Here is a 26,460-nt window from a genome sequence, read left to right on the forward strand (position 1 = left end):
GAATCTGAGGATGAGATAAGGATGAAGACCAGCTAGCGCGGGCTGTGGAGGTCTTCCGTGCCAGGGTTCTAGCGTTCACACATTCTGGGACTTAACGGTCAGATGACCCGGGAAATTCAAATGAATGGAGTCGGGACCGCTGGCCTCCTTTGGAGACGCCATCTAGGCAGGATGGCAGCCCTGGCTCCGCTGGCATTGCCATAGGCGATCGGGGATGAGGGCACCGCCCGCGTCGGTGCCTCTACCCAGCCGAGCAGGCAAAGCCTATCACTCACGCTCCTCACGCTAGAGCGAGGGGACGTTTTAAAAGGAGGCCTGAGGTTGACAGTTTGGTCCTCTGTCTCCTGTTTGAGTCAGCCTTGACCTTTTTCAGGAGACGCGGGATGAAAGCAGGCCTCACAGAAAACAACACCTGGTGATTTTTAAAAATAGATTAGCCAGCGATGGAAGAAAAGATTCCCTTTTATGTTTTTGTCTTCATTTTGATTCTTTGTTATGAAGTGCAAGATAAGATCAGGTCTGAGAGTCACAATAAATGCTGTTTTTGTGCCATCATAAGCTGTTCACCCCCTAAAACCAGATTGATTTTATTCTAACTGGGGGACTCTTGTTTCAAAGGCCTTGAACTCCAGGCTGCTGCTGAAAGGGCTTTGGCTTGTCAAAGGGAAGCATCTTTAGCCGGAACAAAGCAACTCAAAGCCTCTATTCACTCTGGTACTCAGCCTCGAAAGTGAAAACAAAAGCTAGGCAAGGCCCTGGCCAACCAATCCCACCTGACAGACAGCCCAGGCCAGAGAATTTCCCAGCAGCCCCCGCACTCACCTCTCAGTGATATTCTTGGCGGTCTGCAGGAAACGCGCATGGTCGTTCTCCTTCAGAGAGTGCTCGGCTTGCGCGATGAGCGAGGCGGAGCGCTCGATGCACTGTTTGCAGTTTGCAATCTGCTGAGCCAGTTTGCGAAGCCTCATCACCTTGAACAATAGAAACAAAGAGGGTTGTGTGAGGAGGCTGGTTTCATGGAGGCCAGCCGCTGGGCCCCTGCCGGGTGCCTTTTGTTAGGCATTTTTTTAATGAACGTGTTCGTTCAGAGAGCAGGTATGGAGAGAGGCTGAAACATGGAAACCCCAGCCGAGGCACCCTTGTCTTGATGATCCTTTATCTTCTTGGAGAAGTGCTGCTAATTTGTTTTAGAAGGAAACGCTGATTTGTGAATTGCTTCCCCGTGGATGGGAACGAGGTGGCCAGTGGGAAGTGAGAGAGGGTTAGCAGACTTCTTCCCTGGAGTATTCCACACAATTGCTGAACCTCATCCTTATCTCAGGTTCTCAGCTGGGCCACCAAGAAAATATAGTATCTCTACAAGTGCAAATGTACAGCTTAAGTGAAAAACATTTTCGAAAGAGTTCTCTGCACTCCATGTAACAAAATGGTGATGGAAGCCACTAGGTATTACTATTTCCCACACTATCTCAAACTCGTGTTGAATTAACAGAAAGGGTGCATTTTTCCATTGATTAATATTTTTCCTGTTGCGCAGATGAGAGAAAGCCAAAAAAAGCACAGCTGGGCCATTCCCCTCACCGGGAACGCCATTTCCAGGCACTTTGTGCTTACTTGATAACTAAGAACTATTTTGATAAGCGTTTCCCGGTCGGCAATAAAAATGCACGTTTGCTTCCAACCTCCATTCCAGTTCCTGATTCTGCCTGGCTTGAAAACGAGCCTGAAACGTACATGGCCATAACCTCTGGGCAGGCCCAGATAAGTCCAGGGCAGCCCACTTGACCGATGGCGCTGGTGTTTGAAACTGGGTGAGATGCAGTCCGCCGGCCAGAAGCCAAGTTAAAATTAGACCACTAATTGGACCTGCTGCCCATCCACACAGCCTGGGACAGGTCTTGGCCGGCTTCATGATCATTCCGGAATGGAAAACAGCCCTGGGTGAAGGGGTAGGGAGGAGGCCAGTTAATCTGTCTTACAGACAAGGCTGGCTCAGGCTCCCTCCAGAAATCCTGCAAACTCCAAGAAATTCCTTCTTTCTCCAAATCATTATCATCCCTGTGCAACTCCCGTCAGAGAAAAGGAAGGAAGGAGATGTCAGAACTTGAGGCCTCTGAGGAACGTCCGATTCCAGCAAACAAAGGGAAGTAGGCCTGAGCTGAGTAGCGGCAAGAGGCGCGAGGGAGACAGATTCTTGCAAGTAAAGAGTTAGAGAGTGCAATGTCAAAACTTTGGTCACACAGTCTGTGACCCTGGGCCTGGTGAAAGACTCAACTCATGATAGTTACAGTGATCATCTACAGCAGGTCAACTGTGTTCATTAGTTGAATAATGTAACACTGAGTTTACATCAGACAGACTCTTGCTTCTAACGTGAATATATGAAGAGGCACAGAGCCCAATTTAAGATATCAGAACAACCGTGAGAAGCTGGCAGAGGAAGGAAAACTAACTTCTCCCTAGAGTAAATCAAGAGAATGGAAAATTTAATACACAACTTTAAGAATGCTTTAAATTACAGGGCAGAATCAAAGATGACTGACACATTCTAACAGAAGAAAAAGAAGGTCAAAATATTCCATTAGAATAATTTCAGATGTTGACTATCCTTTGGGTCAGCCTGATTGTGGCCACACAGATGCAACTGTAGTGGGGCCTGAAATTCATTTTCTTCTTTCTCCTCTTCTAGCATGATACTGGAAATTCAAAGTGACATAAGAGGAAGAGAAAAGAAAAGAAGCTCTAAGTCATGCGCAAACTGAGGCACGCCAAAAAGGTCTCCTGTGAAAATACAGGAATACTCATACAAAGCAATTGTTGGAGATAAGTTTCATTTTAGTTCAGGGTACAACTCCATTGACCAGGGAGGCTGGAGTTTCCCAACCTTGGTGTATGCAAGAATCAGCCTGGGACCTTACTTCAAGAAAACCTGTAGATGCTTGTGTCTACTCTCCAATATCCTAGGTGAGAAGCTGTCGTTGAGAGAACTGCAGGAAACTGTGTTTGAACAAGTAAGGATGATTTTGGATCTGCAGGTGACAGGTGAGTCATACAGTTAAGGATTAACCTTAAACAACCAAATAGGAGGAGAAGAGCTGCAGAATGCATTCTTGAAAGAAAGGACAAGTTGGGTTTTATATTAAAAATGTTGTATAAAATTTTTCTTGTGCGTGTGGGGGTGTGTGTGCTGGATTTGATATCATACATACTTCTTACTGTAGGTTATAGTAAAAGAAAGAGAAAAAAACACTGTTTGAAGTTAGGAATTCACAAACTACAGTCTCTGGGGCCACATCTAACTGCAACCTGTTTGTATAAATAAAGTTTTATTGGCACACTGCCACATTCACTTGCTTATGAACCTTTACAGCTGCTCTCTCACCATGCTGGGCAGAGAGGAGCTGATGCAACAGAGACTACATGACAAGGCCTTACGTACTCCCTATCTGGCCCTTTATAGGAAAAGTCTGGCAACTCAAATGACCCTGACTAGATGGCCCTTATTTAGAACACATCCTGCGAGACATACAACCAACTACACTAACTACACTAAGCAGTTAGCAAAATACTATTTTTTTTTTTTAGGAAACACTGATTTATATTACCTTAAAATACTGAACACTTGAAATGTGACTAGTTCCAATTGTGTAAAAAATAATTTATTTCAAATACCTAGGACAGAAAAATGTTAACGAGTTCAGTAATGTTTACATTGATTAGATTTTGAAATAATATTTTGATATCTTGGGTTTAAAAAATTATTTAAATTTTAAAAATAAATATTATCGCAAAACAAAAGTTCTGACCAGATGAATAAAATGTAGGATTTTAAAAGAAGTACTAGATACTGATTATCTGCAGGTCACGGCTGCAGGGAAATGTTTCTGTCGATGTTATTCTTTTTTTTTAAGATTTATTTATTCATACAGAACTGGGGTACAGGCCAGAGATACGGAGGGTGAGAGGATTCACCAGGGACAGAGTGGGGAGCAGAACAGGCAGATCGACGAAGTCCACTGCTGAGGGGAGCAGCGGGAGGGTCAGGAGAGGTCTGCCGCTCCATGTGGTCACCTCCGGGGCAGGCGGGGATCGAACTCATGCGCACGTGGCTTTAGCTTCTTAGTGCTGTGCTTTAACCCCTGCGCCACCAGGGAGGGCCTCGATGCTATTCTTTCCTTAGGGAAGTGTGATTGTATGTTGTAAGCTTTGGCGTTCACTCCATATGCACTATGGAAAGAGCCTGTGTGTCAGAATCTCCTTTTAGTGGGGACATAGGCCTCTGATATCAATTTATTTGCTGTTTATTAACATGCCTTCCACATGCTTCAAAACGTAGCTCTTTATTTTTTTTTGCATGCATTTGAAATGCGTCTATACACGTGATTTCATGTAAGTAGGATTCCCATCCCAAAATTGTGTGTCCAAACAAATGGTCAGCCATTAACAGGAGAATCTGAGCTGACAATGAGGCCTGTACCCAGAAATTCCATCAAGCTATGGAAAAACTGAAACGTTAAGTCCAAGTTAGTGATCCCAAATTTCAGACATTTATTAGAACATAAAAGCAGTGAAGAGAAGGGACCCTATTCTCTGCAGCTTCAGCCTTCGACCATAGATCTATGCCTGCACAGTAAACACATAATTTGCTAAATCTGGAGTTTGCTGTCGGCATCTCATGTGTTGACACGACACTTATCTCCTGCTACTGAAAAAAGAAGACAGTGCTTTCCTGGGGAGTCTCCTGCTTGAGACTCTTCAGTTGGTTCAAGCATAAAGGCTGCCTAGCTGCTTATTTCAAAGAATGCACAATGGCCTGAGAGCAGGAATTACCAGTACGTACTCGTGTGTGCCAACACCGCCTGCTTGGCAACTCCCCACATGGAGGATTTGACTGTTTCTTTCCACCAGGTCTATCGGCCATGTGCTTGGCACCAGAGGCAGACGGCGACAAAGCCATGCGGCTGATGTGATTCACTTTCGCAGTGTCCTTGATTCTGCCTGTTCTCCCTCCACTCCCCACTTCCAAGTGCAATCAGAAGCCCCCCACTGTCCCCTCTCTGGATTCAGAGTCCGCAAACTGCTATGGCTGCAGGGATCAAAGTCCCTCACTGGGCACCAAGTTCACACCTGCCCTCCCTGGCCAGCTTCTCCGACTTGCAGGGCGTCAGCACCCATGCTCTTTGTTTAGAAATGGAGCTGACACCTGTGCCCTGGCCAAGAGCTCAGTCATTTAGGTTTCGGGGTCCGGGATCAACTAGTCGTTGGCCATGTGCCAATGCACGAACTCAAAGAAAGCCAGGCTGGGCACCCATGCCCTCAGCCACGTCTGCTTTCTGATCTTGTCTTCTGAGGTAGCGTCGTAGGCAAAGGCATAATCTTTAAAGAGTGATCAATTTCAAAACCGTTTTAAAGGTAACAACTTTCTGTCCACAGTCCCAGCTTTCCAAATCTCCAAATTTCCATCACGTTACTGCCTGGTTTTCCAAAGGAAGGAAAACATTATTGCTAGCACTGAAGCCCTGTGCATTCCTTCCTCCCTAATTCCAGCCATGTCCCTCTCCAGACGAAAACACTCTCTTGAATTCAAGGTCAGTCACTTCTAAGCATGTTTACGTGCACATGTCCAAGAGCAGACAGGAATCTTTGTAGTTCATCAAGTTTTATATAGCGCTCTCCTCCCACACCGATCATTTTAAAACTTGCTTATTTTCTGTGACTAGCTGGTGTGAGGACTATCACCCTAGGTCGCTCACTTTCATCTCTGAAGACTGTTCCAGCACATAAATATGCCATCTGCTTGTCTTAGAGACAGTTCTACTGAAATGTAGGAACAAACTGCACAGATTTAAAGCGAAAGTCTGCTAAGTTTTCACGTATTTCAAGACCCATGAAATAGTCACGGCAGTCAAGACCTGCAGATCTTGTCCTCACTGCTCCTCCCGCCGCCCCTCCCTGCCCCTCACCCCTAAGCAGACACTGATTTGGTTTCTGTCATTATGATGGTTAGAAAGTGTCATTTCTAGAGTTCCCAAGAACAGACTCTTGGGCCTGTACTACTTTGTGTCTGGTTTCTTTCGTCCCCATGGTTATAGTGACACTCATCCACACTGTCGTGTGTATTGACATTTCGTTCTTTTCATAGAGGAATGCAGGACAGTCCGCTGCAGAGGCAGGCCACAAACTGCCGACCCATTTCTCTGCCGATGGAAAGTTGGGCCCTTTTCTGGTTTGGCGTTGTTATAAATAAGGTTGCTGTGGAATTTTATGCATGGGTCTCGAAGGATGGCAGTTTGCATTTCTGTTGGTAGACAAGAGAATGGCTGAGTCGTGGGGAAAGTGTATGTTTCCCTAATTAAGGAAGTGTCTACGTTTTTATCTCCCAAACTGCTTATTTGTTATTTTCAAATCTATTTTTTTTCTTATTTCATGCTCTTCTTTCTTTGGTAGTTTCACAATTTTTTTTTGCTATTTTAAAATAGAAGCCATTCCTTCATTTATCCTCTTGAGCATATTTTTCATCTTTTCCCATAAAATTAATTTCATCTGGGGTGAGATAATGTTGTTGGCTGTGTTTTTAGAAATTCACTGATTTTGTTGGCTGTGTTTTTAGAAATTCAAGATTTCTTTGTGTTTTGGAGTTGTGATTTGAGTTTCCGTTTCATAGGGAAGGAGTCATTCATATTTCTCTCTCACCCTCCTTACTTAGCTTCCCTTATCTAATGGGTTCAGAGTCACCTTCACACACCCTTGGGGGGGTCCTCATTCAGAAATCCTGTATAATCTGCATTTCGAGGCTTCAGCTTTGTAGGGGACTCAGGAATAGTGCAGGACCAGGCTCTAAGCCAGCAATTGATCTGCTCCTGGCTCCTCAGCCTGAGTTTACAAAAGCCGTGATCCCTAGGCAGACATTGGCCATAATATCTTTCAGTCTCGCTCAATGAGCTGAGAAGTCCTGTACAGCCCAGGGCACTAACCAGTGGGCCTGCCTTCAGTCTCCCACACATCAGGACACTTCCAGGCCCTTCCCTGCAACACTTCCAGAGCTAGCAATGCACAGGAGCTGAGGATGTGGTGGCCTTGGTCTCTTCCAGGCCAAACCCTAACGTCTGTGTCTCCAGCTGCGATCACAGCTTTACGACAACGCAGTGGCCTGGAGAGGAAGGTGCCTGGTGCAATGACTCAGCAGGAGAGAGACAAGTGCTGGCTGGTGTCGCTTATGCATGGGACACAGAGAAAGTCTGTTCCATTGGAGACCCATGGAGATGCTGATCTTGCTTGGGTAGCTGTGTCTCTTTGCTTTTCTATTTTACTAAGTTCTTTATCACCAAAGCAAGAAACTCCAGGCATCCACTTGACTAGAACTTGGGGACACCCCTTTAGTGCTTCGTTCTATTGCTCTAGCTCATAAGAGGAACCCTCACCCTGGCAAGTTCACGCTAAGCCAGGGGGAGGAAGCCATGCTGGCCAGGAAGTGGGGGAGTGTCACTGCAGGCTGATGAGGGGACCCCAAAGAAGCTCACATCCTAACCCCAGGGATTCTTCAAATGTCACCTTAGATGATGACAGTGTTTTTGCCAAGTGTGAGTAAGGACCTTCAGCTGGGGGAGGCTATCCTGGGTTATCTGGGTAATTCCAAAATAATTACAAGGGCCTTACAAAAGAGAACCAGGAGAGCTTGTGTCGGGAGTGAAGTTTGAAGATGGAGACAGGTCAGAGTGAGGTGATGAAGAAACTGGGAGTCAAGGAAGGAGGGCAGCTGGAAAAGCCAACACTGTATTGTAGCACAGCACCACTTCACACAGAATAAGCAAACGCTGGCAAAGAAACACTACTGATGTATCCACGAGGAAGCCAAGGACAGAGGGAAACTGGAGGTCTTGCCAACGTGAAGTAACACCCCCCTCCCCGGCCCCCGAGAATGATGTCTTCTGCCCTTACAACCTTACCTTCCCTTCTTTGATCTTGGTTCCAATAATTTGTCTTCTTTGTTGAATGATCTCAATGAGAAGATCACACTCCTCCATCAGTTTGGCTTCTTGGCGTGATGCGTTGACCTGCAGGGTAAAAGGGTAAACATTATCTGGCCTCATGTTCAATTTAAGCCTCTTTTTCATGCAGACCAGTGTGCCTCGGCCATCACTGACAGAGGCTTCAAGGGTGATTCTTCTCCTGGCGACGCAGGGCTGGCAAATACAGGACAGGCCCTCCACCCGTCTCTTGTCTCTGACAACCATTGTTAGCAACGATACAGCCTTTTCTGCTGAGCAGGCACAGACTGGGAATCTTAACATGTATGAAGTTTTGACCAATTAGTTGAAGAGTGACACTAGAAATATATCTGTAACCCCTGCTATTATGATTAAAAGGAACTGCAATTTTGGTCCAGTAAGCATAAAAAGTAAGTCAAAAAAACGACGACAACTTATTTATGGAGTAGAGGTTGCTATCAATGTGTTTTGGACAAAATTTCTAAAAACAAAGTAGCAAGGGTACAGCCTATCTATCTTTTCTTTCAAACAAAGACATCAACTTTGTATTGGATCACTCTAAAGATGTCAAAGAAGAACAAGGATGGTTGAGTATTCTAATAATCATATGCATAATTTAATGAATTAATTGAGATTAACAACACTATATAAAGCTTTAAGGAATACTATTTAACACCTCTTTAGATATATGGTCCCACACCTGCCCACCCCCCAGCTTCTAATAACCTTCCACTAACTTCGAATCAACCCCACGCCACCTGCTCTTCCCACCTTGCTCCCCGCCTTCCCTCCTGTTAGCCATCATTTTATTAAGATAGAATTAAAATTTGCTTCGAGGACACATCTGAAAGACCAAGCCCAGGATTTTGCAGTGCAAACACGCCACTGTCCGGGAAAGGTGGATCATTGTCAAATGGCTCACTTTTAAGACTCGTATGCAACGAAGGGTTACAATTAGCTCATGCTTGGCAACTGGGCTTGGGATACTCTGCGCAGGCTGTTGCCTCCATCTAATGAGTCCTGCAGTGCTTCTTCACAAACAGAGACCCGAAACCACAGCTATGGGAAAGGAGGGGGCCTGCCCAGCACAGCGCAGGAGAGGCCGGTAGCGTCTTGATGACAACAGCATCGATTACTCTGGCATCTCTTGCGGAGGAGATGTGGCCCGGGGAGGAAGCCCTTCGACTTGGGATACTGATCTAACTGTAATTTCATTCCTAGGAGTGATATGAGCTGGAAATAGGGTCAGGAGTTCAAGAGGAAAATCCACCGTGGCCCTTTTGTCAAGTCAGTGAACACACTGTGTGGTCCTCAGGCTCTGGGGCCGTCCCTCACCTGTTCTTGCTTAAAGTTCTTCTGGCTTGTAAATCTGGCCAGATGCACCAGTGATTCCAGAGGAGGTGGCATAAAGTGTGGTGGGAGAGCTAGCTCTACCCACACATGCCACTGGGAGGTCAAGGAGGGGCTCCCCTTGAAGTTTTCCTACTTTGTACAATGAAGTGCATAATATCTGCCTTCTCAAACACATGGGACTATTTTGGCAAATCTATAAAATAATCGAGGACATAGCTAAAATAATGATGCCACTGACAAATCTCTGCTAGACTTGTTTGCCCGAGAAGTAGTTGTGTTAGTAGACGATGATTTAGTTTGGGATCCACGTAACTCTCAAACTCATCGGCATTTGGGTACCTCTGGGGGAGGAGCGATTGAGTCGCCACCGTAACATGGAGTCTGCTTTGATCCAAATCCCGACTATTCAATATTTACAACCGACAGGTTTCTTTTTACCAAGAAAATGTGGACTGAAATCTACTTTGTTGAGCCAAATATGTTTTGAGAAAGTTGATACCACAACCACCACTGCCTCAAAATACAAATTCCCAGAAATTTGGGAACATGATCTGTTCATTTTAGGCCAAGTATTTTCCTTAGATCTTTCACAGAATACAGAGTTGACTTTGCTTTGAAACCAGAAAAGTTGAATCTCTCTTTATACTTTGATGAAGCTTCCAAATTTTTGTAACTCTAGTATTCTTATATTCCAAAGGTACAATAAAGTAAGTTGAGTGCTATCCTGTATTTCTAAAATTCTTCCACTACAAAGAAGTTTTCCTGTTTCATATGTCACATTACAAAAAGGAGTTAATGATGTGATTGGACTTCATTTCTTAAGGGCTATTAATTCAAACACAGCAGGATTTACTGGTCTGTGGAGTGTGTTCAGGTGTTTCTAGCTCGCAGGATTGGTTTGGAAACGCGCAGCTCCTGGCTGTTATCTTAGCTTCCATTTCTGAGGCACAGCACTTGATGAAGAAAGCACTGAGGCTGAGAGAAGTTCTCCGAGGACGGCCAACCTACGGGTGCAGGACACAACCCCCGAGCCTTCTTTCACATGCCGACCCTTCCTCCTGTGTGTTCACGCGCCTTCTTTGTCCCTCACTTAAAAACAAGAGCGGGACAGAGACCATCAGGACTACTCCCAGGGGAAGGTGACTGCTGTCTCCCACCTCTGTGCCACACAGTGCGGAAAGGAGCTTAAAATGAGGCCTCATTCCCATTCCAGCCTCCTCCTTGCTCCTTTTTTTGTTTTGTTTTGTTTTTTTTTCTCATCTCAGTGACACGCAAGAGTCAAAACCACATTAGCTCCTAGTGGAGAGAAACTCAGTCTTGCTGCCTCATCGCTCTGGCCTCCCCCATTAGTTCAGCACACACCCATTCGACACTGGGAGTTACAGCTTCCTTTCTCGTCTCGGCTGGAAATGCTTGTCCCTTCTCTACCCAACCCTTCTATCATCCATTGTCTTCTATTTGATGGGACACCTTCACCTCTTTGTAATTATTTGAAATTCATTCCTTTCAAGTTAGATTCAACCTCCATTCTTTCCTCCAAATTTCTTTCTTTTTTTTTTTTCCAGAGGTCATCGTCATATCTGAGGTCGCCAGTGCCGTAGCCAATGTCGTGCATGAGGAAGCCTGACTGATGAAAGCAGAGAGCAACCCTCAGGCCTGGCCTCCGAGCCCTGCATACTAACTCGCCACCGAGGGCCTCTAGGCCTGTGAGTGCTCCTGGGAGACACACCCAGCTACACGTTGCCACTGGGGCCCAGTATACCGCCTGTTCTGGAAAAGCCGTCACTGGGGCGGTAATGTCAGCTTGAAGACAACATACACAGGTTAGGTAGTGTTTCCAGAGCAGGTCTGCAGTGTCCAGGGAAAAGGCCCCCTGCCGGGTTTTAGAGTGTAAGAGCGTGGCAGTGCTTCACAGGAGGGCTGGGGTAAGGCAGACAATGCATTATTTTGTTCTTGTCAAATCTGTGTAAACATTAAAGGGACTTAATTACATACACTAAAAGTTGGACGCTATGTCTGTGAAGGTTCTTTCATGGCCTGTAAACAGTTTAAGTGTTTCTTAAAACACTCTCTTTTAATTTGGCTTATATTTAACAGCAAAATGAGATGTTCAGCAGAGTATCAACATCATTTGATTTCAGACACATGTGGCCTTCGAATCTTTAGAGCTATTTTATGGGGCTCTTTGGCAGGAGACAGCGGTGGGGGCACAGACCTGGTCCTGTGCCGCAGAAACCCACCTTTTTTCATTTTGTGGTGCTCCCTGGAGCTGACTGAGCCACCCCTAGGCTTCCAGGCTTCCAGAATGAAACCTTTCAATTCTTTTTGTGAAAAGAGTACTCTGACCCCATAGATCATTTCCTATTCAAACATATACTCACACTGGGGAGCCAAGCCCCCCCACCCCAAGTTGGAGGAAGATTTACCTCAGTGTGCTGAGGGAAAGGGGGCGCTGGTACTGCCCACTTCCAGAGGCCACTATTCACCGCATTCCATGGCAATGGAGCCCTCCGCCCCAAGCTGTACAAGCAGGGGCCCCATTACACTGTCCACCACCAGCGGCGAGTCCACCACCAGTGAGCTCTTGAATTTGCACCGTCAACTGCGACGCCCTTGGCTTAAGACTGAACCTCGCGAGCCTCAGAGTCAACACCAGTGAGATCGGGGATCTCGGAGTCAGCGTTACAGAGCTGTCTAGAATGGGGCCTCCGCATAGGCAAAGCTGCACTGTGATTCAAAGTATGACGACCTTGAGCGAGGTGAAAACTCCTTCTCATTTGATACTGTTATTGTTTAAACATTGCAACTGTGCACTTTTCTGTATTACTAGGAGTAGATCCTTTGGAGTCTGCATCCATTTGTTAAGAGGTTAGAATTGTGTTTTCATAGCATTCTTACTTTTTTATCACCCATTATAACAACCCCATCTCACTCAGAAAGCAAAGCACTGGAGGAGTTAACTCCACCCTTCCCAGGGCGGAGGCAGCCGAAACACAAGTGAGCAGCAGAGAAGCTGATAGGCGAGGGCGCGCGGGAAACCTGGGGCCAGCGGGCTCTGTGCCCTGCACCTGACCAGCTGCAAAGAGAAATATGAGGATCTGAAGGTGCTTTGGGTTTTATTGCCAAAGGCAGCTGTGATGAACATTCCAGACCTGGGGCAGAAGTTAGGCAGAGCTGCCAGAAGGAACAATGAAAGGACTCTAATACTTGAGTTTGTATTAAACGGAGCCATGGAGGATTGAGTAAGAGCAGACTGTATTACTATAATTCATCTAATATGTTTACATGTAATCTTCACCCTGAAACTCTCACACCAAAGTCAAATATTTGCAGACAAAGCTCACAGGAGGAGTGTGTGAAGAATAGCCAAGTTCTCGGGGTCCCTGTCTATGGAGGAGAAACAAGAGCGGGATGATATTTTTTAATGTTCAATAATGTTGATTTAATATTCAACAGTTTTGATAGAAACTTTTTTTTAAAGATTTATTTATTTATTTGTGCATACAGAACTGGGGTACAGGCCAGAGGCTCAGGGGTGGTGAGAGGCTTCACCAGAGAGAGTGGGGAACAGAACAGGCAGGTCGATGAAGTCCACTGCTGAGGGGAGCAGCAGGTGGGTCAGGAGAGGTCTGCCACACCATGGGGTCACCTCTGGGGCAGGCGGGAATCAAACTCATGCAGAAGCGGCTTTTTAGATGCTCAGTGCTGTGCTTTAACCCGCTGTGCCACCAGGGAGGGCCATTGATAGAAACTTTTTAAGCAAAGCTTTTAAGAAAACTAAGAAATGGAATCCACTCATAAAGAGCATGTGGTGAGAAGTAACAGCAGTGATGGCGTGGATAATAGCTACGTGTAACTGACCTTCGACAGCGCAAAGGTGGTGGAAAAGGATTTGGCTTAGAGAGCAATTCTTCATGTTGATTAACTATCCAGATGAGACTCTGCTACGTTTCTCTTATGGGATTTAAAAAATAGCTCTCAGGAACCTCACGATAAATCCTTTCCATCTGAGGTTTCTCAGATTATGAAGCTTGAACGTTGGATAAGGTAGCATGATGCCATTAAAAATGGCAGCGCACTTTGGTGAGCTGGGCAATGAAAGTCTTAGAAATGAAATGCAACTGGAACAGCACAGTAAAACCATGCAGCAAAAAGGCTGAAACTCTGCACGCAAGAATCGTGCTCCCACGGTTCTCATACACAGCCTGTACCATCAAGACTCGGTCGATTTTATGGTCCATTGTTCAGTGAAGCAAGATCGGCAAACAAGATGAACTAGTTTAGCGGGCCTAAGGGCTCCCGCTCAGCACTCAGGTCCCGAGAAAGTCTCCTGAGGGAGACCACCACTCCTTTCTTATTTACTGGCCGGGTGTCCCTTGGCATTTACTTCAACTATCCTTTGCTCTACTTCCTCATCTGCAAAATGAAGAAAATATCAACTCCTGCCTGGCAGACCAGGTGTGGCTGCAGGAGGCACTGGTGATGTCTGGAGACATCTTTGGTGGCCACAACCATGGGTGGGGCAGGAGCTGGGCCAGAGGATGCTAAACACCCTGCGATGCACAGGACATCTCCGGCAGGACTGTCACTGTCACGCACGTCACTCGTGCTGAGGTATGGCAGCCCTGGCGTGGACAATGAATGAATCTGTATGCGAAGTCATCGTGAGATGTCTGGCACACAGTGATTACACCATAAGTGGCAGCTCTCACTACTGCCAATAAACAGGAATGGGCACACAGAATCCAAAATGCTAGGGCTACGGGGTGTCAGTCCACACCGGTCATTTGGGAACTTGCTAGTTTTTCATGGATCTTTTAGGGATACAATGGCTGTAGGAGCTGGGACGTGAGGACGAGCGCCAGCGCTGTGGGAGGGCCTAAAGCTCAGCTGCCTTCCCTGAAGGCCTTCCTGATGCAATGGGTGGAGAGGGAGGGCGCCGAGGGACGTCTTTCGCGGTGCAGAGCGGGAGCTGGGAAGTTGCTCTAAAGGGCTAGATGGTAAATGTTCCAGCTGTGTGAGCCAGAAGGTCTCTTTTGCAACGACTCAGCTGCGCGACTGCAGTATGAAGCAGCCATCGGCCACATGGGCGTGGCTGTGCGCCAATAAAACTTTATTAACACAAACTGGTGCCGAGTCAGATTCGGCCGCAGAGTCCCGCTTAGTTCACCAACCTCTAGCATAGAGGAAAAGACCGTGCACCTTGACATCAACAAGCTACAGGTATGAAAAACGTGTTCTGGCTGCATTCAAGTGTTTCCTCATTTGCATACCTTTCAAGAAAATACCTGTCAGCTCAGGAGAGGGAGGTGCTCCGTACATATTGGTTTTCTTCCTTGAGGGAGGAACACTCGCAACAACCGCACCCCACCCACTGGATCCGGACTGGAAACCGACACCTCATCTCTCCCGTGATGTCCGGCTGGCTCCTGCCCAGTGACAGTCCTGTCCTCATGTTTTTCTCCGGTATGTCCGGCTGACTTCCAGCGCGCATTCTTGGCACCGACTTTCCTTTTTGTGTTTAATGGTACCTGTGCAAAGCAGGTCCAAAACCAAGAATGGAGTGGAGTGGAAGGTGTTGCTCATACTCCATTCAAAAACAATAAACTCCTCCCTTCCTTTCTCTTCTTAATTACATACTTTATAAAACAAACGCCCCACACCCTTCCGTTTGGGCTGGGCACACAGAATGAGAAAGAAAGCTCTTAACCTGTCACGGGCACTTGTCGCCAAGTCTTTTTCATAACGTTTCTGGAAGGTGGTGCTTTCTATGAAGTAATTTTTACCAAATGTATTTAGCAAAAACCAGTGTCAGACTTTGCGGGCGGTCAGAAGTGAAAAGGAACTTCGAGAAAAAGAAAATGGATCGAGTGCCGGGGAGGATAGCGGGATGTGTTTCAGGGAGGGGAAGTCATTTCTCTGGCAAGAGGAAGCTTCTCCCCCGCGACCTGACTTCACCCGTGTGTGTCATTTCCCATCAAGCGGCATTCGTTTTAGTTGCCGTGTCAGGACCCCTGAATGGTGCTGTCCTGGAAAAATACAAAGCTGGACTCCAACTCAGGCCTGAGTTACCGCGTACAGATGCCCCCTGTTCTCCCGCGAGTCGGGCTCCCTGCTCTTTGCTGCTCCCGGGAGAGGGAAAGATACTTGATTGTGTCACGTCCCTTCCAAGACTTGAACTTGGAAGGACAACTGGTAAGTGTTCACTCGGCTCTGTCTTCCGATGCATCCACTGGTGATCAAGATTCTAGCCTGGTTGCCAGCAGAAGCTGCTCGCTGGACTCTGAAATACCTTCGGTGCCCAGCACTTCATTTATTCAGACAGTGAAAGAGAGAACTCTTAGAGCAGCCGAACAAGGGAGCCGGGCTCGGGGCGGAGATGGCGTCATCCCATTTTGGAGAGGACTTGGGCCGTGGTGCGCCTCACAGCCAGACGCGTGGCTGGGGTGGAAGGACATGGCACCATGAAAGGGTGTGAACCCCAATGGGCGACCTGGGAAACAGTGCAGGCTGCCAGCTAAGGGGGGCAGGGGTATTCGGCCAGTGTCTCTCATCGGGGGCTGATGAAGGCTGTTGGGGTGGAGGGAACATGAACAGCCTTCTGGATCAACCACGGGGAGGGCAGAAAAGGCCCCCAGCAGAGCCTCAGCAGCTGGCAGCCAAGAGCGCTCAGACCAGGGGCCACAGGGCAGAGGAGTGTCTCCTGGGCAGGCACTGGCAGCCCCAGGTAGGCGTGCTCATGCTAAAGGGGGCTACAACCTGGCGATTTCTTAAGAGGGAGTGGAGGCCAGCAGGGCTGGCCCTGGCATCACTATCCTTGTGCTGCAGCTCTGGTGACTCGAGACGGGCCGTGCGGCCCACAGCGCATCTTCTAGCCTGACCTTGGTCGTTCTTGACTTCAGGGCCACACTCTACCTAGAAATGTTCATATGCAATTGATCATAAATGGGTCCAAATTTGAGAAACGGCAGGCAAAGCTTCTGGGAAAAGAAGACACAGGAAATCTAGACAGTCAGACTCTATCTACCTATCTACCTACCTATCTGTCTATGTATCTATCTATCTATCTGTCTATCTACTTACCATCTATCATTCATCCATCGATTTAATCTTTCTCTACCTAGGGACCCCGTCATGACAACTCATTGTGAAATTGTAGTCTTTCTAAAAGAATAATATTATAGCTTTAAGCCTCAACCTGTACAGTTCTCTAGTAAAATTGATTCTGAAAAAAAAAAAATAATAATCACAACTGGGCTTGAGATTACGCCGCAGACTATTTCTCTCCACGATGCGGAAGGTCAGCTGTATCTCTCCGCCCAGCCCTGGCCGATGGCACCTCCTCACCTTCCCACCTGGGAAACGGAATGCTCTGTTTAGCACGGTCAGGATGGGTGGGGTGGGGGTGGGCACGAAGGGCATCGTGCCAGGTAGTGGGAACGCTGCTTGCTTTAATTTGATTACCAAGAACAAAGGTTTCTTATTATTTAATAGAACCCTTAAAGGAGGGCCTCATGGGCATAGTTCTAATTTTTTCGAGACCACAAGCAAGAGGAATTCTTTAAGGCCATTTCATGAAAAACAGAAGGAAAAATACTTTATTCTGCAAAAATTAAAGCAGTGCTTTGTTTAAGTAGCCGGAGCCCGAGTCCAGGTCAGCATTTCTACGCGTCCTCTTTATACGGACATTCGCTGGCACCGTCTCTCCAGAACCCCTTTTCCCTTTAAGATTAGATCGAGGCTAAGCCAGAGGTAGACCAAAGAAGCCACCTCCCTGGAGCATATCGCCTCCTTCAGGGTGGTTATGTTCAGGTACATGCTCAAAGAAGAAATATTTTTGCACCAAAACAAACACACCAAAACTCTCTCTTTATAAAAACTGGTAAGCACAGGCCCTCCCTGGTGGCGCAGTGGGTTAAAGCACAGCACTAAGAAGCTAAAGGCACTGCAGCATGAGTTCAATCCCCGCCTGCCCCGGAGCAGACCCACATGGCGAGGCAGACCTCTCCTGACCCGCCCGCTGCTCCCCTCAGTCAGCCTGTTCTGCTCCCCACTCTGGCTCTGGTGAATCCTTTCACCACCCCTACACCTCTGGCCTGTACCCCAGTTCTGTATGCACAAATAAATAAATTAAAAAAAAAAAACTGTTTAAGCAGAGAGCTGGTAATTCAGTGCTGACTGTAATTCACCAGCCCAAGGAAGTTTAGTTCTTTCTCCACCTCAAAGACGGCTGAAGTGGCTGGTTTCCAGTGGATGTTTTGCTTTTGCAAACATCCTAGTAGCTAAGGAATGAGTGTGAGAGGAAAGGAGACTCGTGTATCCATGGACGAGGAAGATGCTGCCCACGTAGCAGCTGGTCACGCACACAGCGATCATATGGACTCCGGAGAGCACAGTATGTGCACAGCATCGAGCTTGGTGGAAACAGAAACAGAACTCGGCCCGCTGCGGAGAGTGACGTCACTAAGACAATGAGCAGATGCGCAAGCGCACACACATCATTAACTGCTAGGCTGAGGCCTGCAGCGCGAGGCTGTGGTCTCATGTGGCAGCTGTTAGCCACTTGTGGTTTTGGGCACTTGAAATGTGGCGAGTCCAAACTGAGATGTGCTGTGAGTAGGAAAGGCGCACATTCATCATTTTTTATGCTGATGACATGCTGAAATGATGATGCTTGAGCACCTTGGGTCAAATAAAATGTGCTAGTAAAATTAATTTTACCTATAGACAAAAAAACCTCCTGTGTTTACTTTTGAAAAATGTGGTCACTTGGGAATTTTAAACTACCTATGTGGCTCCCACTGTGTCTTCATTGGACAGTGTGGTTCTGGAGGGTTTCAAAATGAGGGCGATAGGTGTGTGCGCGCTAGGGGGAGACTTGCCTTGAGCGTGGAATGGGGCCCGACAGTCGGGCAAGACGGCACTTGGAAAACCAGGGCTGCAGACGATGAGAAGACACCAGAGCAGAGGGACCACGGGCAGCCAAGGGCTTATGCCAAGCGTGCGCAGGGTGCTGTGTGTGTGTGTGGGGGGTGTCTCGAAAGGGCTGTCTGGGAGGAGAGAAAGGCCAGCGCCAGTTGCTGCTCACGCCCTCGCGAGATGTCCTTTCCGGTCACTGCAGGAAGTGGCTGCGGCAGATGTCAGAGACCAAAAGGGGGAAGGTGAATTGGGAAATTAACTTGGGGGGGGGAGGTCCTTCTTTGGTCTCCCCTTCTGCTCACTGCGCCCCCTATCTCTGGCAGAGCGGCCTGTGCAGTCTCTGTTGAAGCTGCGCCAGCTTCCTTAATGCCTCTTCCGACTGGCAGTGGCCCTCGTCAGAGCCACAAGGGCAGCCGCAGGAAAAGGCACAGGCAGATGGGAGGGGAAGTGGGGAGTGCTGTCACATGCACGGTGGGCGCCCCAAAGGGGCGTGAAAGCCGCATCTGCCCTGTCTGAAGAGGAAAGGGAAGACCGTGGAACGCAGATGCGGAGACTGTGTGTGTGTGTGGGTGTGTGTGTTGGGGATCAAGAGAATCGGATCTGAGGCATTAACCTATAGTCCTCTTCAGATCTACGGTGGCCACCCAGCCTGCAAGTCCAGGGTTATTCTTTCTTCAAGAGTTTCCATCAACTTGCTTCAATGTGGCTTGGCTACTGCTCGCTTTTCCTTTTACAACCCAGAAGGGATAGGGGGTATCCGAGGCAAATGAAACGGTGGGCTGATTAAGGGGGTGGGGACGGCTCAGCCACGCGCCGTCGGACGCCGCCGTCTCGTCCTTGACCCTCGCCAGCGCCACCCTCTTGCTCTCATCCAGGGCAGCGCCCTGCGCGTCGCCCAGCCTGCTGCCGCCGTCTGCCTCTTCCCAGGAAGGGTCCTGCCTGCCCTTGGGGCGGGGCTGGCTTGGCATGCCGATCCTGGCAAATCTGCCGGTGACAGAGGGAGGACAGGAGGAAGCCGCCGGCCTCTCTGGAGAATTCCAGAACCAGCAGGATGCGCTGTGCGGGTGCTAGGACGAGACAGAACTAACCTGCTTCCCAGGGAATCCAGCCCACACCAGGAGGGGCAGACAGACACAGGAGGGCCACGAGGGCTGTGTCCCAGGATTTTGTCCACACCAACAAGTCGCAGTGTACCTTTCCTTAAGCTTTTAAGTTCACATGGCGCATCTCATTATCCTGGTCACAAATCCAAGAAGTTTGCGAGACCCAGGACAGTCACCGTCAGGGGTGCTTGCATCAATAGTTGCATTCACTCAAGTTGAACAGACTCACCTCCATTGAAGAACCCATTCCATCTATAAGTTAGTTGATTAAGTTCCTGGACATATTTTTTTAATCGAAGTAAAATTTACATAAAGGGAAATGTATAGCTCTTGAGGGATTATTCAATGGGCTTTGATACCAATATAACGCACAGCGAAATCAAGCTATAAAACGTTTCCATCACCCAGACAGTACTCTCTTCCAGTCAGTTCTCACCAATGTTCTGATTTTCATCACCAAGTTCCAGTGACATCTAAAATTGCATGTACAAATGTAACATATTCAACTACTTTATAGGCACTTTAAAAGCTGCACAGGGTAAAACTAAAACCCTAACAAGTCAAACCTTCCCCAGTGTTTAATTAGCTCCTAGAAAGCTAATAAATTAAACTTACAAATACAGTGAAACACAAGTTCTCTTGAACATTCCAATTTTGGTTTAAGACTTAAACTACCTTACACTTTCAACTTAGAATCACGGCTCGGAAACAAAACACATCTTTCATATTGGAATCGCAAAGCGAACCTGCCAGACTACTACAACGTCGCAGGCTTTTATGCCTCAAGCCCTGAAAGTACAAACATCTATGTGACAGCCCTAAATTGCAACACAAAGTACCGATTCTAGGACATCATTCAGGTCTTCATCTTTAGAGATCCTTTCCCAACTCCTTGGAGAGGAGGGGAAAAAAGAACCTTATTTACTCAAGGTAGCAAGTGGGTGATGATCTCAAAGAAGGCGAGGTTGCCAGGCCAAGTTCACCGTCAAATCACTGAACGCAGTCCACAACCGGAAGAGCCCCGGTCCGAGGTGCGCTGGCAGAGGCTCTTGACGGCGGGTGGGACGGCGAATGGAATCGTTTCTGGCCAGGAACTAACTTTGAAATCATCCCTTTGAAGTGTGCCACCCGGGTTTGGTAGTGGAAGTTCGGAAACGCCGCGGTTGCTTTCCTCTCCTTCCCGGCTGACTCTTGGTTTGTCTGCCTTCAAGTCACATTTCTATGGTTGTCCAAATCCCGCTGTCTGCAGCAGCTAGTGGGGTCATTAAGTCAGAAGGCGAGAGAGGGAGTCTCCTCACTGTTCCTCGGGCGCGCTTGCCTAAGTCCTGCCATGTGGCTGTCCCTCCTCTGCAGGGCTCCACTACCTTCTGGAACCACTTACTACGTTTGCAGCGTGCGCTCCATGGGCATCTGCAGGATGGTTGGGGTGCTCCCTTCGCAGCCTACGGAACAGACGGCACTTCCGGGACTCAGCACGGCCCCGCCCAGCTTGCTGAGCCAGAGCGCTGGGCTGCGACCAAGCCTTCATCGCCTCCCCGTATACATGAGCCTGCTGCTATATCTAGTGAGAATTCTTTCCAAAGCATAGTAAAAGCTCTATCATAAATTCCTAGGCTGGGAGGTCACTCACTCGGTTGTAAAAATCTCTATTTGCGTTGCCCTCGCTAAGCCTTCTACATTCACTGGTTGCCCCGGGCATTTAAAATAGCTGAATTTAAAATTTCATATTTCTGCTTCAAACAAAAACAACCAGAGCCACAACTGCGCTCTTGTTAACGCACATTTTATATGCATGACTCAATTATTTTGCTGGGGGGCCTTCAGAATTAGAACAAAGCTCTTCAGTTTTCCCTACGATATTCAGCAATTAAAAATAGAAGTCAATCAAGCGAAGGAAAAGAGGATGCATCCTGTTTCGCCGATAGTCTGTCGTTATCTTACATGGAGATCATTTCTGCCTGATTGTCATGAAAAGCAATTCTGTATTCATCTAGTGAAGGACAAAATTAAACTAGATATTAAAACCCAGGAACAAAAGAGGATGGTTCAGAAATACAAGGGCGGATTGATTGTTGGGACGACGCTTGTCGCTGAGTGACAGGAACGGGAGCGACAACGGGCCGAGCTTCTACCTGGCAGTCAGCCATCTGCTCCCCTGGGGTTGTTCCTGTCACACCCCTGATCTGCCTCGGGGTCCAGCCAGCTCCCACATCTTCCATGGAAGCTGTCTTAGAACTAACTACCGTGGCTATTTAAAAAATTTGTCCCCACCGTTCTTATTACTCTTTAAATTATGCAGAAACTTCCCTGCTGCCCTCGGCATGCATCTAAGGATCTCCAGCCAAGGAGGCTGCGTGTGGGGTACTGCAGGGAGAGGTGACAGAGCTCCTGTATTGGGGGGCACGAAGATACAACAGAAGGATCTGGCTTCGTGCTCCTTTCCTGCAGGTCATCCGCTGGCCCCGATTAAGGCTGACCACTTCACAGCTAGGCACTAGTGTGGGAAACCTGCATGACTAAAGAACTGTGGGGCCAGGATCGCGGTGCTAGGATCGATCGTGTTCAGGGCTCTGGAATGTGACTGTGCTCCAGTCTGAGCCTCCAGGGGGGCTCTGAAGAGATGTAACAGCGCCCTCCAGCCTCACCGGAGAGGGTCGCGGATCTTGCAAGGTTTGGATCGTACTTTTTAAAAATAAGTTTCAAAGCTGAAATGTTGGAATGTTACCCTGAAATTAATTCAAACTAAGCTTTATCCCCCTTCCTTTGCAGATAAACCCCGTATGCCAGAATGCTAGAGAAAACACTACCAGACTTTCACTAAGATCTCCCCATCACTCGTGGCTAGAACTGAGAAGGTAACAGGTGTGACGGCCCTTATGGATCAACATTTTTAAGGCAAGAGCATTGAGTCTGAGAGCTACGTGAGCATGTGTTGCAGACTACTTTCAGGAACACTGAGACGTTAGCTCCGCCGAGAAAAGTTCACATTGCGAGTCACTGGCTTTAGCTCTGTCCAGCTCTTTCCAGCTGGTACACACATGCAGTAGGGAAAAGGAAAAAGGAAGAATCTGGCAGAGAAGATAAAGTTCAGTGCAGTCTGCAGGCTCGTTCTCTCCTTGTCCGGGGTTGGGGGCACCCTGAGAGCTGAGCGCGGGAGACCAGCCTTTCCGGGAGTGGCTGACCACCACCCGCTGCTTTCCGAACGTGTCCCTACTCGCCCGTTATTGCCATGGCAAGCCCCTTGCACAGTGGCCGCGCCCATGGGGGACTGTGGCTGCCCAGGGCGGCCCGAGAGGCCTGGAAGCGGACTCCTACACCCGGCCGGTGCTCCCCAGCTCCCCGGCATGGGACTCAAACCCGCACTGCCCGTGACAGCAGACTGGGGCCCTGGGGCAAACAAGTTGGTCCCCAGCCGGGATGCCCTGACCCAAGACGAGACACCGACTGGCCACAGACAGTGATGCTCAGTGCTGCTCTTCATCAGCAGCTCCAGGCGAAGCGATGGCCAAGGTTCCCATAAGCGGAGCGTTCTAACAAAAAAACCGCATGATGAGTGAATATAAACCAAACGGTTTGTCTCTTTTTAACTCAGCGATTGTTTCTTGGCTCAGTGCTTACAATCAAATGCCCGTAGGGCTTGGCGAACGACCGCAAGTCTCCTAGAGACCCCGCCAATTGTGCTAAATCAGTTTTGACAATCCTCAGGCCGCATCACCACAACACACCATCGTTTCTCTCTCAGCCCACAGACCCACCATCTGAGTGGAATGAGAGGGCACTTAACTTAGCCACAAGTGTCATTGCCTGTGTCACCCAGCACTGGCAAAACCCACAGAAAAACTGCCAGTAAGAGAGCACACTTTCCACTACGCCTTTCACAATGTTCTAAGGAACATGAGAAACAGAGGCAAAGGAATGTTGAAAGCGTGTCTGAGAAGAAGGCGAGATGACCGGGAGCTGGCGGGGAGGCCCTCGGCGGCCGGGCAGGGTGGGAGGGCGCTGAGCATGTTACCCTTGCCCAGTGCCACCTGCAGTGCCCAGGATGGAGACCGTGTTCCCTGCCCAAGAACTCGATTCTCAGCAGGGGAGGAGAAGTCGCTACCCAGCCGTGAGTCTGAGCACGTGCCTAGCCAGTTAAAGACGCCAGGAGGAAGATGAGATGCCACGCAGGCAGGAGGTTTGTGCTGACGCGGGAGTGCCACGCTCTGCCGCCAGCCGGCGCCTGGGTCACCTGCACGGCTTCTGGCCCCTTGCCTCCCTCCCAGGCAGCTGCGCTCAGCCGAGGGAACTTTCCCTGTGTGCACCTCCCGCAGCAGACAAGACGCGGCGGCTACGAGCCCGCTGCTCTCAGAAGCCCAGCAGCGAGTCCCCTGCTTTCCTCTCGGAGCCGGAGCCGGCCTGAAGGGGCCCTACTGCTGCCGCGTGGTCTTCACGCCCTCCCGCTCCACTCTGAAAAAAATTCAGCCTTGTGATCAAAAAGCCATTTCATCTGCGAACCCCCCCTTTCAAAACAAGCTGTGAGAACAATGGGCAAGGGGAGGGGAGAGACCTTCAAGCTCTTTCACTCGACAGAAAGCAGGCGTGAATCCCAGGAAGGAGGCCTGCTCTGAGGAGGATGTGGCGCTTCCTCAGCGGTCGGTGGGAATTCGCTGATCTAATTTCTAACAATTGAGAGCGGCCTCTGTGCTCCGAGAGCTGCTGCTGTTGTTTTTCCAGCGCCAGCTGGCTTCGGGACCGTTTTCCCGAGGAATGCTTAGCCCCACTTACAAGGACACCTTCAGGAAGAGGAAGGGGAAGAAATACAGTCTAGGAACCTGCTCTGTGAACCAGCAAATTCTTCGCCCCGCTCTGGTGGAAAAGGCCACCAGGCCAGTGTCCACCAGCCCCGGCCGCCTCCCCGGCCCTGGGGTCTCCCATGGGCCTGTGATCCCTTTCACTAGCATCTCCAGGTCGCTTTCTCAACCAGACACGCCCTTTCCTGAAAAGAGTGCCGGTGCCAGACGAAGTGTGGAAGTCACCAGGATCTTTGTGTTCCCAGATCAAATCCAGCTCAAATTCGGATGTGACATGTAAACCTGCCCAGCTCCCATCTCTCCAGGGCTGGTTTTCCTACTTACTGCCGTGTGGGCCTTCCGTTCCTACACAGCCAACTGGCGATCTTCAGCTGCCAGCCCCAGGGCCCCTGCTGCCCGCAAACAGCGCCTTTCCTGCCCCTCCACGTGCCCAATGTCACCTGCCCTTGAAGGCAGGCGCAAATCCTGTGCTTCTTCCCCTCGCTCCCGGCTGGAAGAAAATTCTTGCTTCTCTGCAACTCCAAATTATCCACGCCTCTCTAAGGGTAATCAGTTTACTACATAAGAACAAAGTTACTTATGCCCTAGTCAAGAACATAAGCTCCTTGTCAGCAGGGCCCTGAGCACATAGCACAGAGCAACACACACACACACACACACACACAGTGGATGCGCCACACTGACTAATGCAGTGAACAAACTAGACACTTTAACAAAGTAACTGGCCACAGGCAAAAATTTGCACCTACACTCAGATATAATGCTTAGTGAACACAGTTCAAAGGTGAACAGCAAGCAGACATATTAAATCACCCCAAACTTGGAAATGCAGCAAAAAGAAGACTGCTTGCCCTCTGGGAGCTATGCTAGAACATAGGCCATCCAGTCAGCCTGAAGAAGGGCCATCTGCCACGCCAGGCCGGGAGTTAATACGGTTTTACTTTTTGTTTACTATTGATTAGGGTTTAGCCACCACCAAGGTAAACATTAACTTAGAGAAAACAGATAAGTTATGCTGCCCACATGCTATGGTTTTCTTATCCTGTGACTCACTAGCCAGCTTTACATCTAATTTAGCTGCTTTATTCTAGCTTTTCCTTCACCCTCCTTCATGCCTTGTATGTATCCAGTTCTGATATGGCCTTTTAAGCTTGCTTGTTCCTTTACTAAGGTGCTAAATAAATCCTCAGTGTGGACTCATTTGATGACCAGGTGAGTTAGATGGTCAACTGTTAAAAAATTACACTTTGACATTATTAACAAAAGTGAGTGAAGGGACATATGTAAAAAGAAGCACTGACAGTACACTGTTTTTCTAGTCAGAATTAATTTTCTCCAATTTTTACCTAGAATAATTTCCCAGCTGCCAAAGTTACTCACCCACCAACATTTCTTTCCATTGCAAAGAACTTATCTGATACAACACAGAGAAAGGAACGGATATTCTGTACTTGTTTCTAGAATAATTCCTACTGACACTGTTAGGGGGAAAGGATGTCCTGAACCAACTCTCCAGATAGAGGTTTTGTGCACTCCACCCCCACTCCAGACACCGAAACTACAACTCCCAGCAACACCAAAGGAAGGATTGAGAGGACCCGAGGGCGGAGTTAAACAGCCGTTTTTGGGGTTTGGATATAAAGCCGCACATGTTGGGTTGAGGGTTGCTCGCTTTCTCTTGGCTTCGTGGCTGCGGGCGGGTTGCTTGGCTCTTGGCTCTTGATCAGCTTTCAGCATGCTATTGGGGTTCCAGATCAGCAGAACTGGTAGGACGCATTAGTTAACTTGTATCTCTCTCTTTCTATTTCCGAGTTGTTCCCTTTCCTTTTTCCCTTGTAAATAAACCCATCATTGACCGTTTTGTGTGTGTCTGCAGAGCAGTTGGATCTTAAACACACGGGTGAGGGCCCACAGACAAGCAACCCGATTCATGCTGGGTTGCCCTGTAATAACATGAATGTGTCTCTTTGCCAGTCCAGTCTGCTATTCTCAGTCAGGGATTTTATTTAAACGTCTGTATCAGCTAAAACAGTAGCTAATCTTTTGAAATAAAAATAAAGTCTGCTTTTAAGTTTCTTGAAGGATATACCTAACACTTAAAATCACTGGTATTAGCTGCACCCCCATGTTTACTGCTGCTTTATTTACAATTGCAAAAACATGGAAGCAGCCCAAATGCCCGAAAGTAGATGACTGGATTAAAAAGATGAGGGCCACCAGGGCCCTCCCTGGTGGCGCAGCGGGTTAAAGCGCTGCACTGAGAAGCTAAAGCTACTTCCGCATGAGTTCGATTCCCGCCTGCCC

General features: G+C 48.3%; 1 protein-coding gene across 3 annotated transcripts in view; it reads right to left on the reverse strand.

Annotated features, from left to right (window-relative positions):
* The window catches only part of MID1 (midline 1), a 90,138-nt gene that overhangs the window by 23,352 nt on the left and 40,326 nt on the right, over positions 1-26,460 (reverse strand). For all 3 annotated transcript variants that reach the window (XM_004689842.2, XM_004689843.2, XM_012730271.1), the window contains 2 exons: positions 7,947-8,054; positions 823-971 (listed from right to left, as the gene is read on the reverse strand). In XM_004689842.2, coding sequence (XP_004689899.1) covers positions 823-971; positions 7,947-8,054 — 257 coding nt within the window. The remainder of the gene's footprint in view (positions 1-822; positions 972-7,946; positions 8,055-26,460) is intronic.

This window comes from Condylura cristata, unplaced genomic scaffold (genome assembly GCF_000260355.1).
Source record: "Condylura cristata isolate star-nosed mole 26May11 unplaced genomic scaffold, ConCri1.0 scaffold00027, whole genome shotgun sequence".
Taxonomy (NCBI): domain Eukaryota; kingdom Metazoa; phylum Chordata; class Mammalia; order Eulipotyphla; family Talpidae; genus Condylura; species Condylura cristata.